General features: G+C 42.0%; 1 protein-coding gene across 1 annotated transcript in view; it reads left to right on the top strand.

The window, feature by feature from the left end:
* The window catches only part of LOC110627562 (clathrin light chain 1), a 33,102-nt gene extending 20,595 nt beyond the window's left edge, over positions 1-12,507 (top strand). Inside the window, exons 3-4 of the mRNA XM_043962299.1 lie at positions 11,334-11,487; positions 11,640-12,507. Of these exons, the coding sequence (XP_043818234.1) occupies positions 11,334-11,487; positions 11,640-12,299 (814 nt within the window). The 3' untranslated portion in view covers positions 12,300-12,507. The remainder of the gene's footprint in view (positions 1-11,333; positions 11,488-11,639) is intronic.
* The last annotated feature ends 2,379 nt before the right edge of the window (positions 12,508-14,886 follow it).

The raw sequence follows: 14,886 nt of genomic DNA, 5'->3' as shown, positions 1-14,886 counted from the left end.
TTGAATATCCTTTTAGTTTCATAGGAATTCCAATTTCAAACCATATTCTATGATCAATGGTTCCATTTATATAGCGGAGAACCCTTTTTTAGCTCCCATGTGTGTTTCTCTTGGATTTTGCATGAATATTAAAAGTAGACTACTTGAAAATATTAAATTAGACCTTGAGATGGTCAAATACAAAAGACTCCCAATTAAGCTTTTATATGTTGAAGAATCAACCCTTGCACCTTTATCTTCTTTAGATAATTTCTTATTAACCATCAAGAGAGTTGACATGTGCTTGCACCCTTCCATTTTGAACTTCTTGAGAAGATCTTTAGCATACTTTTCATGAGATATGAAAATACCTTCAAAATTTTGGTGAATTTCCATACCAAGAAAGTATTTCATCTTACCCAAGTCAGTCATCTCAAAGAGCCTTTCCGTTTCAGTTTTGAACTTCTTCATTTGATCACCATCGTCACCTGTTATTAATAAATCATCGACATAGAGGAAATAATTAATTTCTTTTTCATTATCACCACCTCTAGTATATCGAATAGCTTCATTAAGACTCCTCCTAAATCCACACTCAATGAGATAAGAATCTATTTTGCTATACTAAGCTCTAGAAGCTTGCTTTAACCCATACAAAGCTTTGTGAAACTTGTACACTATTTCTTCTTTTCCTTTAGTGGAATAGCAAGGAGGTTATCAACATAGATTTCTTCTTGCAAATCACCATTATGCAGATTTTACATCAAGGTGATAGATTTTCCACTTGTATTGAGCTATTAATGCCACTAGCACCTAAACTATATCATGCCTTGCCGCTGAAGCAAAAGTATCACCATAATCCTCACCGGGCTATTGTGCATATCCCTTCACAACCAATCTAGCTTTGATCTTGTTTAAAGAATTATCAAGATTCAACTTAGCTCAATAAAACCATTTGAGTCCAATTACATTTCTCCCATTAGGCCTTGGAACTAGGTCCCAAGTTCCATTCTTCTCTATCATATTTAATTCTTCATTCATAGCATTGACCCATCCTTCTTCCTTAGTTGCTTCTTCATAGCATATTGGCTCTTCAATTGTAAATTTGCATCCCTCATAAATTTCAGTAAGAGACTTCATCTTTGGATTTAATGGCTTATCATCATCTGAACTTGAATTGCTTTTACTTCAACTAGGAGAATCATCACTAACTTCCTCATCATCATTGGCTTTTACATCATCATTAGCTACCACATAGATAAACTTGACCTTATTTGAGCTAGAACATTTTTCAACTTGTTGTTTCTTCCAATTCCAAAAAGAATTTTCATCCACAATCATATCTCGACTAATAACAACCTTCTTCTCCTTAATGTTGTAGATTCGATAGCCTTTGAATTAGGTAGCATAACCCAAGAAGATGCAAATTTCATACTTCGGTTCCAACTTGCTTCTTTTGATAGATGAAACGTGAACATAACAACATGAGCCAATGATTTTCATGTGAACAATTGAAGGTTTAACACCATTCCAAGCTTCAATTAGAGTTGCTCCTTTAAGAGCAGCAGTTGGTAGTCGATTTTGCAAATAAACTGATTATGAGCAGCTTTATTCCAAAATGAATTAGGTAGCTTCTTTTAGCTAGCATGCATCTTACCATCTCCAGAACAATTTTGTTCTTCCTTTCAGTGACACCATTTTGCTCAAGAGTGTAAGCAATTGAAAGTTGATGAGAAATTCCTTTATCATCATAAAACTTCTTGAATTCCATTGAATTATACCCCTTTCCATTATCTGACCGCAATGCTTTAAGTTTGCATTCGGACTTTGTTTCAACCATCTTCTTAAATCTTTTGAATACACTGAATACTTGTGATTTATGACTTATAAAATAGATCCAAGTCATTATGATTAGATCATTAGTAAATAAAACAAAATGTTTACTTTTGCTCAAAGATTCATCCTTCATAGGGCCACATACATCAGTGTGAACAAGGTCCAATCTCTCCTTAGCTCTCCATGAAGATCCATTAGAAAAAGACATCCGATGTTGGTTCCCGATTTAATAATAAGAGTACACATTATCAGGTTGTTTTATACTAGGCAATCCCATTGCTAGGCCTTCTTTATACATTAAAGAAAGAGAGCTATAGAGGAAACTTCCCCATTTTTTCTGAATCTGAAGTCATTGCTATGCCTTTGCCTTTGTCACCCTTGTCATTTATTCCCTTCTTCTCTTATCTCTTGCCTTGCTTCCATTTCTTGAAAAGCACCTTCAATGACATCTACTTGCCTCATAATAGCCCTTTGCTCTTGAACTTGCAACTTGCTTAAAAGCTCAGAAACACTCATAGTTTTAAGATCATAAGATTCTTCAATTGTAGAAACCTTGGACTCAAACCTCATAGGAAGACTTATCAAGATCTTTTCTGTCACCTTCTCATCCGAAAAATCTTCTCCAAACAATATCATTTTATTAACAACATTAAGAAGCTTAGAGGAGAAATCTTTTACACTTTACACTTTCCCCTTTATTCATTTTCAATGCCTCAAATTGTCTTTTTAAATTCAAAAATTTGATTGATTTCACTCTAGCATTCCCTTCAAATTCTCTTTTTAAATTCAAAAATTTGATTGATTTTCAATGCCTCAAAGCTAGAGCTTTTGGTCTCTTTGCCTTGTTCTCTTCAATTTCCTTGCTTTGAGAAGCAGTGAAATTATTGTCAAAAGGTGTTGGATTATTACCTACTTCAATAACTTCCCATGAGTTTAACGATTGAAGATAAGTCTTTAACTTTATTGACCATATGTGATAATTTTCCTAAAAATTTAAGGAGGACATCAACCAAAGATGTTGCTTGAAGACATCAACCAAAGATGTTGCTTGAAGACATCTTATACTCCTTTAACCTTTAAAAACTTTAACACTTGATTGAATAATCTTCATAATCCCTTCAGAATAAAGCTATAATACCAATTGATAGAGTTTGATAAAAAAAAAAAGATGGAGAATAGATGAAAGATGAAGAGAATTATAGAATTTGCTAGAAAATATCTTAAATTTTCATTGATAGAAATGATATTTATATGCATAGGAAACTTTATGAAAAAGTATAGCATTAATGAGAAGCACAAAAAATGAAGAACATACCTAGAAAATGAAAATAACTTTTAATTATCCAATAAGACTTTTAGATATCCAATGAACATTAAATACTCAAACCTTCTAGAAGAAGTCATGAAAAAAAAATATTATTTTTAACACATTGGAAGGCATCAAAATTTGGATTAGTTTTTATGATAAACCATTATTTCTTCAGATATTTGTACTAATCTTGATTATTTAACATGACAATGCCCTTAAAAATGCAATTTTTTGATGCACATTGCAACTGCTTACCCCACTGTGTTGCTCTTAAGCACATTTCTTCTATCATGTGTTTGTTATGTTTTCATCAAAATCCAAAAAACTTCTAAACTAATAACTTTGTTTTTCTTGATCAATTACCTTGTATAAATGTTGATATTTTTTGTAACATCCTCTGGACCCACACCAGTGAATATTGTTCGCTTTGGGTTCACGCCTAGCGTCCTTCCCCTCACGGTTTTGTTTCTGGGTCAAGAGATTTACTACCCTGTCTTCCCAAAACGCGTCCACTGGGGTCTCTTGGGGCTTGCCCTTATAAGGCTTCCCCCCTCCTTACCTCTTTTCGATGTGGAATACTTTTAATCCACCTCATGGGGTTCCTTCCCCCCATAAGGCCTGAGCGTCCTCGCTCAGCACATCGTACTCATGAGGCCCAGGCTCTGATACCAATTGTAACATCCTCTGGGCCCACACCAGTGAATATTGTCCGCTTTGTTTTCACGCCCAGCGTCCTTCCTCTCACGGTTTTATTTCTGGGTCAAGGGATTTACTACCCTGTCTTCCCAAAACGCGTCCACTGGGGTCTCTTGGGGCTTGCCCTTATAAGGCTATTAAAAGTATCCCACATCGGAAAGAGGTAAGGAGGGGGGAAGCCTTATAAGGGCAAGCCCCAAGAGACCCCAGTGGACGCGTTTTGGGAAGACAGGGTAGTAAATCCCTTGACCCAGAAACAAAACCGTGAGGGGAAGGACGCTGGGCGTGAAAACAAAGCGGACAATATTCACTGGTGTGGGCCCAGAGGATGTTACAATTGGTATCAGAGCCTGGGCCTCATGAGTACGGTGTTGTAATACCCGGCTCGAGTCCGGCATCGGCATTCCTGTCGTCCGGTGGAATCTCGGATGTCGGAACCCTCGAGAAGGGTAATGCATATGTTTTCCAAGGTATTTTCACTTGTTTTCATGTTTTGAAGTGTTAAAAGACTTGAGTTTTGAAAGAAAAGCAACAAGGGAGAAATGCAAAGGTTCGGCCGCCGAAGGTCACTTTCGGCCGCCGAACATTGCATGGTTGCGGCTTCACGTTCGGCTGCCGAAGGTGGTCTGGCCAGCCACCTATAAAAGGGCCAAGGGTCGGTGGAAGGAGGTTATTTCTCCTCCACTTGCAGCCAGAGGTGAGTTTCAGCCTCTCCCACGTTGACTTTCATGTTTTCCAGGATTTTCATCAAATCTTTCAAGAGTTTTAAGAGTTTTGGTGACTTATGAAGGTTTTGAGCAAAAGAACCAAGTTTTGAAGCTTGGAGCTTTGGCAGAGCTTTTCTTCATATCTCCACGTTAGGATCCTTCATCCTCAAGTTGTGTAAGAGGTAAGTGAAGATCCTGAGCTTCTTTGATGATTTTAAAAGGTTTTATGCAGTTTGTATGTGTAGTATGCATGTTTAGGTTTAGGTGAGGTTTTTGGTGTTTTGAGGTGTTCACACATGATTCAGTGTTATGTGCTATGTTTGTTTGGGGTTTTAGGGTAGTTTTAGACCCCTTTGTGCATATATATGTGTATATGCTAGTTGGGAGTAGTTGAGATGCACGTTTGTAGGTTTTTGGGCAAAGTTTGCATGAAACAGAGCAGGGTTCTGCCCTTCGGGCAAAACCAGGTTCGGCCGCCGAAGGAAGGTTCGGCCGCCGAACCCCTTGTGGAGGCAGTTTAGGCTGCCAAAGGTTGCCCCCGAAAGCTAGGCTTTCGGTTTAGACAAAGACTTTCGGCCGCCGAAAGAGGGAGTTCGGCCGCCGAAAGTGTGTGAGTTTCGTCTCTGGACGAGACCTTCGGCCGCCGAAGGTGCCGCCGAATATGCATGAGTTTCGTCTCTGGAGTGGGGTTTCGGCTGCCGAACCTGCCGCCGAAAGTGCCCTGTCCAGCTTTCTTTTGCATGTTTTATGTGATAGTTTTGGTTTGTTTAGAGGGGTTTTGGGGGAGGTTCTTAGAGATGTTCTTGAGTGAGTTTGGTCCCTCATTTGAGTCCACCTGTGTAGGTACGGACCAGAGGAATCAGGGAGGTCAGCAGTGAGTCCAGTGTCAGAACCTGCAGAGTGAGTTCAGAGATAACCAGAGGTGAGTGGAACTTAACTTAATGTTTTAATATGAGAACTAAATATTTTATCATGCTTCATGCATCATGAATATGCTATAGGGTGAGTGCATTAGTGTACACAAAGATGCTGCATTGCATTTTCCTTGTACTTGGCACTGCTCCTTGTACATTGTTTATGTGAGACGGCACGGACTTCGTGAGGATTCATTAGCCCTCAGAGGAAAGACCTGGAACAGCCCTACGGGGACCAGGCACACAAAGACCTGGAACAGCCCTACGGGGACCAGGCACATGGTACTTAGGTACCCCAGATGAGATAGAGGGAGTTTTGATCCGTCCGGCCGAGGTGACGTGATTATGTGATGCATTCCATGAGAGCATGTTTTATCACCTGTTATTTTCTTCCTATTCTACTCACTGGGCTATAGTAGCGCATCCCTCTCCCCTAACTTCAGTTGTGCAGGTTCAGAGGTCAGAGAGAACTCAGCAGGGTACAGGAAGAGTACAGAGTGGTGTAATAGCTAGTGTGGACATGTAAATGTATAGAGATAGTGTATATGTACAGTATATAGAATGGTGCTTGACTTATAAGACTTGTAATCCCTTTGTGGAGTCACATGATCAGTTTATGTATGTTGCTTTATGTGTTGTATGGTTGTGAGCAAAACCAGGCTTAACATGATGAGTTTGATCCGCCTAGAGCCATGAGGAGCTCTAGTAGGGATTGGTAGAGCACACAGAGAGTGCATGCACAGGTTAAGCCTAAAGAAACTGTTTATGTTTTTACAGCCACTGTATGATCATGTATGGGATTTCACAGGTATACAGACAGAATAGCAGGCTTACTACGGGTCCCGGCGACCTTAAGTCGATCTGGATCCTAGTGCCGGTGGCAGTTCGGTTTCCGGGCTGTTACAGATTGGTATCAGAGCCCTAGGTTCATATGGTCGGACCTATAGAGAGAGAGTTGGGCTCATAGAGAGGTTTAGCAGGTCAAGCATCATAGGAAAAACATGTCCACGAGGATAGGATGTTAGTCCTGTCGATATGCTGATGTGCAATGCCATGAGTTATGCATGTGCATGTTTTTGATGTGTTGCTTATGTATTATGTGCTTTGTTGTTTTCCCAGAGAGTGAAGATGCGAGGAACTCGTCGATCCGCAAGATTGACTGGAGTCCCACCGGTAAGTGAGGGTACAGCTGCTCGTCCACCTGCCTTGCCAAGGGCAAGATCTCACAGGTCAAGCAGGGAAGGAACGTCACGAGACCCTAGAAGGTCTTCTGACGAGAGCAGGAGAGGAGTAAGCAGAGGGGGAAGGTCAGTAGAAGAAAGAGGTGTGATGGAAGAGGATCAGAGTAGAGATGTAAGCATAGGTGTAGGAAGGTCAGAAGAAGGTATGGGGGAGTCCCAGGGAGGCATGCAGGCCTCGGGGTTTGGCTATCCACCCTTTCCTCAGGGCCCAGAGTATCCGATGGGAGGCACGTCGGATTACTCCAGCTTTGCTCCATATCCACCCTACATGCCATATATGCCCTATCCTTCCTTTTATCCACCATATCACATGTATCCACCCCCACCTGTACATCCAAGTCCAGTACAGCCTGAAGTGAGGGAACCAGTTCCTCCACCACCACCTCCTGAACCAGTAGCCCCTGTTGTGGAAGCACAGCAACCCAGTTCGTCAGGGGGAAGTAAGGTGAAGATGACCGAGTACTTAAAGTTGGATGCTCCTAAATTCAATACAGGAGATGATCCCTTTGAGTATCTCAGTGCAGTCAGAATGATAACAAGTGAGTTGGGAGCAGATGATGGTAGAGCCATTGAGATGGCAGGGTTCACGTTAAAGTGCAAGAAAGCTAGAGAATGGTTCAAGAACTATGTGGACCCGAGACTTGAGAGTATGATATGGGAAGAGTTCGCCAACGAATTTGCTGGATGGGCTTTTCCTGATAGTTCCAGGGAACTAAAGGTTGTGGAGTTTGAGCAGTTGCGACAGACGGAGGAGATGAGCGTTGATGAATATACAGATAAGTTCCTGGAATTGTTGCCATATGTCGGTCAGGCATATGATACAGATCAGAAGAAGGCAAAGAGATATGCCACAAGGCTTCATCCCAGGTATTTCTCTTTGATTCTTCATGCGGAGAAGGAAAGTTTCCACTCTATTGTGGATGCTGCGAGAAAGATGGAGGCCAGTGCCATGAGTCAAGGTGTAGTCAAGGCACAGTCTTCTGGTGTTAAACCAGGTTCCTCCTCACAGAGTACAACAAGTGCAAGTAAGAAGAGATGGGAGACATTCAGAGGAAAGAGAGGCAAGTTTTGGAACAGGCTTAAGTCGGGTCTGGGAATGAGTAGTGGCTCCAGTTCTGGCGCAGATTTTCCAGTGTGCAAGAGGTGTGGCAAACAACATAGAGGAGCTTGTCAGTTGGGATCCACAGCCTGCTATAGATGTGGGCAGGAGGGACATTATGCACGGGAATGTCCTCAGGCGACGTTAGTTGCACCATCCCAGCAGATGAGTACGGGCAGTGTAGTACAGCCAGTAGCTTCAGCCATACCACCAAGCAGTGGCAGAGGAAGAGGAAGAGGGGCAGCCTCTTCATCAGGGATGGGTTCCCGAGGTGCAGGTCCGTCAGCCCCAGCACGGATTTTCACCCTGACTCAGCAGGAGGCAGACACGTCAAACACGGTGGTGTCAGGTAATCTCATCATCGGGTGTTCAGAGGTGTATGCTTTAATGGACCCCGGTGCTTCTCACTCTTTCATTTCTTCTAGAGCTGCAGAGAGGTTGGGTTTGATAGTGTCTGAGATAGAGTGTCCTCTATGGGTCAGTGGCATGTTTCTATGTTGAGAAAGTTTGTGTCAGATCCAGAGAAGGTTCTTAGTGAACCTGAGGTGGAAATCTTAAGGGATCTCACCTATGTAGAGCAGCCAGTGCGGATCCTTGACACCCAGATCAGAAAGCTGAGAAACAAGGAGATACCAATGGTGAAAGTTCTGTGGAACCACCACAACCTAGAAGAGTGCACTTGGGAGACTCGGGAGTCCATGCTCCAGCAATACCCATATTTGTTTTGAGGTTAGTTTCCCCTTTTCTATGTGTTTATGTTGTGTTAGGGACATTCGGGGACGAATGTTCTTAAGGGGGGGAGAATGTAATACCCGGCTCGAGTCCGGCATCGGCATTCCTGTCGTCCGGTGGAATCTCGGATGTCGGAACCCTCGAGAAGGGTAATGCATATGTTTTCCAAGGTATTTTCACTTGTTTTCATGTTTTGAAGTGTTAAAAGACTTGAGTTTTGAAAGAAAAGCAACAAGGGAGAAATGCAAAGGTTCGGCCGCCGAAGGTCACTTTCGGCCGCCGAACATTGCATGGTTGCGGCTTCACGTTCGGCTGCCGAAGGTGGTCTGGCCAGCCACCTATAAAAGGGCCAAGGGTCGGTGGAAGGAGGTTATTTCTCCTCCACTTGCAGCCAGAGGTGAGTTTCAGCCTCTCCCACGTTGACTTTCATGTTTTCCAGGATTTTCATCAAATCTTTCAAGAGTTTTAAGAGTTTTGGTGACTTATGAAGGTTTTGAGCAAAAGAACCAAGTTTTGAAGCTTGGAGCTTTGGCAGAGCTTTTCTTCATATCTCCACGTTAGGATCCTTCATCCTCAAGTTGTGTAAGAGGTAAGTGAAGATCCTGAGCTTCTTTGATGATTTTAAAAGGTTTTATACAGTTTGTATGTGTAGTATGCATGTTTAGGTTTAGGTGAGGTTTTTGGTGTTTTGAGGTGTTCACACATGATTCAGTGTTATGTGCTATGTTTGTTTGGGGTTTTAGGGTAGTTTTAGACCCCTTTGTGCATATATATGTGTATATGCTAGTTGGGAGTAGTTGAGATGCATGTTTGTAGGTTTTTGGGCAAAGTTTGCATGAAACAGAGCAGGGTTCTGCCCTTCGGGCAAAACCAGGTTCGGCCCTTCGGGCAAAACCAGGTTCGGCCGCCGAAGGAAGGTTCGGCCGCCGAAGGAAGGTTCGGCCGCCGAACCCCTTGTGGAGGCAGTTTAGGCTGCCAAAGGTTGCCCCCGAAAGCTAGGCTTTCGGTTTAGACAAAGACTTTCGGCCGCCGAAAGAGGGAGTTCGGCCGCCGAAAGTGTGTGAGTTTCGTCTCTGGACGAGACCTTCGGCCGCCGAAGGTGCCGCCGAATATGCATGAGTTTCGTCTCTGGAGTGGGGTTTCGGCTGCCGAACCTGCCGCCGAAAGTGCCCTGTCTAGCTTTCTTTTGCATGTTTTATGTGATAGTTTTGGTTTGTTTAGAGGGGTTTTGGGGGAGGTTCTTAGAGATGTTCTTGAGTGAGTTTGGTCCCTCATTTGAGTCCACCTGTGTAGGTACGGACCAGAGGAATCAGGGAGGTCAGCAGTGAGTCCAGTGTCAGAACCTGCAGAGTGAGTTCAGAGATAACCAGAGGTCAGTGGAACTTAACTTAATGTTTTAATATGAGAACTAAATATTTTATCATGCTTCATGCATCATGAATATGCTATAGGGTGAGTGCATTAGTGTACACAAAGATGCTGCATTGCATTTTCCTTGTACTTGGCACTGCTCCTTATACATTGTTTATGTGAGACGGCACGGACTTCGTGAGGATTCATTAGCCCTCAGAGGAAAGACCTGGAACAGCCCTACGGGGACCAGGCACACAAAGACCTGGAACAGCCCTACGGGGACCAGGCACATGGTACTTAGGTACCCCAGATGAGATAGAGGGAGTTTTGATCCGTCCGGCCGAGGTGATGTGATTATGTGATGCATTCCATGAGAGCATGTTTTATCACCTGTTATTTTCTTCCTATTCTACTCACTGGGCTATAGTAGCGCATCCCTCTCCCCTAACTTCAGTTGTGCAGGTTCAGAGGTCAGAGAGAACTCAGCAGGGTACAGGAAGAGTACAGAGTGGTGTAATAGCTAGTGTGGACATGTAAATGTATAGAGATAGTGTATATGTACAGTATATAGAATGGTGCTTGACTTATAAGACTTGTAATCCCTTTGTGGAGTCACATGATCAGTTTATGTATGTTGCTTTATGTGTTGTATGGTTGTGAGCAAAACCAGGCTTAACATGATGAGTTTGATCCGCCTAGAGCCATGAGGAGCTCTAGTAGGGATTGGTAGAGCACACAGAGAGTGCATGCACAGGTTAAGCCTAAAGAAACTGTTTATGTTTTTACAGCCACTGTATGATCATGTATGGGATTTCACAGGTAGACAGACAGAATAGCAGGCTTACTACGGGTCCCGGCGACCTTAAGTCGATCTGGATCCTATTGCCGGTGGCAGTTCGGTTTCAGGGCTGTTACAGGTGTGCTGAGCGAGGACGCTCAGGCCTTATGGGGGGAAGGAACCCCATGAGGTGGATTAAAAGTATCCCACATCGAAAAGAGGTAAGGAGGGGGGAAGCCTTATAAGGGCAAGCCCCAAGAGACCCCAGTGGACGCGTTTTGGGAAGACAGAGTAGTAAATCCCTTGACCCAGAAATAAAACCGTGAGGGGAAGGACACTGGGAGTGAACCCAAAGCGGACAATATTCACTGGTGTGGGCCCAGAGGATGTTACATTTTTAGCTTGTTTTATGTCTTATTTTCAATTACCTTTCTATGATAATTTCTAACAAGGGTTCAACCAATAATAACTAAAAAAAAAACTAGATAGAAAGATAAAGCACAAACATATATTGATCAAATCATTACAGTTGTTGAGAGAGTGTAAACTGATGTTTGCTTTGCTTGATCTTATATTTATAGGATAGTGAAAAGGTTCTCTAGAAACCATTTCATTGTTAGTATTTGTTGCATGTAATTGTGGGCATGAAATTTGTAGATAGTATAATCTCTTACCTCTATCTCGCACAGACAAAACGCACTCCATCTCGAGGAAAAAGAAAATAGAGAGAAGGAAATGCGAAATCAAATTATTAATGAAGCTGAAGAATATGTAAGAGAATTTTATAAGAAAAGGCAACTTAATTCTGAAACTAACAAGGCTCACAATAGAGAAAGAGAGAAGGTATGACATCTGAAAGTCACTTTTCGTGCTTTTACTTTTTTCTTTTTGTTAAGCACTTTAGTTTGCATATGCTTTCTGTACTTATTTTAGCTTTATTATTGTAATACTTATTTTAGCTTTATTATTGTAATAAAATGACTCATTCTCTACAGTTGTACCTGGCTAACCAAGAGAAATTCCATAAAGAAGCAGACAAACATTATTGGAAAGCCATTGCTGAAATCATTCCTCGAGAGGTGCCAAATATTGAAAAAAGAGGTAGGAAAGATCCTAATAGCAGAGCTTCAATCATGGTAATTCAAGGTCCAAAACCTGGAAAACCCACTGACCTTTCAAGGATGAGACAAATTTTTGCAAAGCTCAAACAGACTCCTCCAACTCATATGATGCCTCCACCGCCTGCAAAAGATGGTAAGGATATGAAGGATGGGAAAGATGTGAAGCAAGGGAAGGACACTAAAGAGGACAAAGATATGAAGGATGGGAAAGATGGGAAGCAAGGGAAGGATACTAAAGAGGGAAAAGATATGAAGGATGGGAAAGATGGGAAGCAAGGGAAGGATACTAAAGAGGGCAAAGATACAAAGGAAGGGAAAGATAGCAAGGATGCAAAAGAAGGGAATGAAGATAAAGATAAGAAAAATTTTATTGCACCTCCTACTACACCACCTACTACAACAGAAACTGCTCCACACACCCAGCCTGCTTTACTTGTTAAAGATGATGGTGCTTCCAACTCATCTAAAATAGAGACACCGATTGGTGCTAAGGGAGATAAAGATGCTGCAAATGATCCACCAACAACTGAATGATGACACACCACCATTTTTTTTTTAATTTCTTGTTGTTCTTTATATATTTTGCATAACCATTTTTAAAAGAATAATTGTAGCCCCGTCAGGTTTTCTTGACTTAGATCTAGGTTATTGCCAATTGCAAACTTCTTCCTTAACTCCTATGGGATTTTCTGGGCGTCATTGAAATTTGGTTTCTTTTTCTTGTCCCTTCACTATTATACCTCCCATTTTTCCATTGATTCATTATTTAGACAAATTTAATTCATATTTGCATTTAATGGTCATATTTATAACCTTCCCATTTGTTGAAAAATCCATAAATTTTCTAGGATTGAAATAATTAAAATATAAACCACATTTCATTTTGTATCATACAGCCCATACATAATCATGTATTTTCTATGAACTGTGCATATAGTTCACAGTCTTAGAGTTACCGTATTCCATAAGAACCTAAGTACCTGAATATCCTCAGATTCTACGATCGACATCCTTTTGTTCCACACGAATACAGAAGGTCACCCAACGCATTTAGGAGGTAGCTTGACATCCACAAGAAAAAAGCCCATCCAGAAGAAAAAAACAAGAACAAACTTTTTATTCTCCCATCAAACTGTTCTGATGGTAGATAGCCTTTTAGATGGAGAGAGCAGAAAAATATTATTTTTAGAAGGAAAAAATATTTCTTGAGAGCTGGGGGAGAGAACCGAGAGAGAACAAAGAAAGAGCTTTTTCTTTTGGTTAACTCGAGAGAATGGGAGTTGGTGGACTGTTATCCTCACCACTCTCTCAGAGGCAATTACATGGCAAAATAAAATTTAAAATTTAATTTTTTTAATTTATATAAAATAAATTAAAACTAGGCTATCATAAATAAGATACAAAATCTTATTTTGGGCTTCTTATTTTCACCTCTATCTTGGGTGTATAATTTTTTTCATCTCCCACTCACACCTGATAGGGCATGATGACATATATACAGCAATTTTCATATTTAACAATTAGACTATGTGACCTGTTGTAACAGCCCGGAAACCGATACCCCTCTGTAACGGCCCGAACCGCCACCGGCGCTAGGATCCAGATCGGCTTAAGGCCGCCGGGACCCATAGCGAGCCAAACATACCTCCTATCACCTGGTCAAATCCCATACATGATCAAAACTTTAACATAAAAACTGGAACATCTGATGTAATTACCGAGCTCGACCTGTATGCAACATAACTGAAACATAAAAGGACCCCCTACTAGAGCCCTCATCAAAACTCTAGCTGGGTCAACATAACATACATCAAGCTGGGATTACATCCAAAGAACTAGAACCTAACCTGTGCATGCCTCAAACCACAAACATCAGACCTCCTCTAGGGTCCTCATCCATTACATAACGTGGTAAACAACACATGCCACAAGATTAGTTCAAACATGACTCAACATTTAGCATAACATACATCATGTATTACACAGGGACTAACCAAGTCTCAGGGCCAAGCACAGTACTAATCCAATAAACATAACTCTACTATACTTTACATTACATTTCTCTTACAAATCATTAAATATCAATTTCAATACATGTCCACACTAAAAGTACTACTCTAATACTATTACAAACACACGTCACTTTATCTTTACCCAGCTGACTTCTGAGCTCTGACTTAAACCTGCAACACTGGGGTTAGGGGAGGGGGGTGAGCTAAAAAGCCCAGTGAGTAGAAACATAGAAAACAGTTCATTAATTACATGCTTTCATGAAATGCATCATAACACAGAGAAATCACATAATCTTGTCCGCCTAGGGCTTATGCAATATTTATTCCCCACGGACCCTGGTTTCTGAGAGTCTGTCTTTTTGCATGCATCTTTCCTCTCAGAGGATGGACATGACATCAAAAATCCCTCTGTCGGTGCCCGGCTCCCCCATAGGAGCTCACAAAGGCCTGTAACATACATGACATGGTGTCTGGTCCACAGAGAGCTCACATGGACTTTCCTACATGTACTTGTCCGGCTCTCAAAGGACTAAGACAAGACTCGTGACAGATATGGGCTATTGAAGTCGCCTCGGTCCACCCTTCCTCCATCAACATCAAATAATGCAATGCGTCATATTCGTGAAACTAGTGCAATCAACCTACTACATATAATCATGATGCATGAACATGCTTTAGGCATTAGATTTTGTGCATAAAAGATTAAGTTTAGTTCTACTCACCTCCTAGCAGACGCTGACTGACTCTGCAACTGCTAACACTGATGGCCTCCTCGGTCTCTCGGGTCCGATCCTACACAGGTGGACTCGAATGAGGTGCCAAACACATTCTAACAACTCATAAACAACTCCCCAAAAACCCCTCTAAACATCACTTAAACATGCATGGAAAACGCCCAAGAAACGACTGGACAGGGCACTTTCGGCGGCACCTTCGGCGGCCGAAAGTCCCTTCCAGAGACGAAACTCGGGTAGGTTCGGCGGCAGGTTCGGCGGCTGAAACCCTAGGACAGAAACGAAAGTCCCTCCTTCGGGGGCACATTCGGCAGCCTAAAGACTGCCTCCCATGCAGGTTCGGCGGCCGAAACTCCTTTCGGCGGCCGAACCTGG

This window comes from Manihot esculenta, chromosome 12, assembly GCF_001659605.2.
Source record: "Manihot esculenta cultivar AM560-2 chromosome 12, M.esculenta_v8, whole genome shotgun sequence".
NCBI lineage: Eukaryota > Viridiplantae > Streptophyta > Magnoliopsida > Malpighiales > Euphorbiaceae > Manihot > Manihot esculenta.
This window is presented reverse-complemented; position numbering and strand designations above follow the sequence as displayed.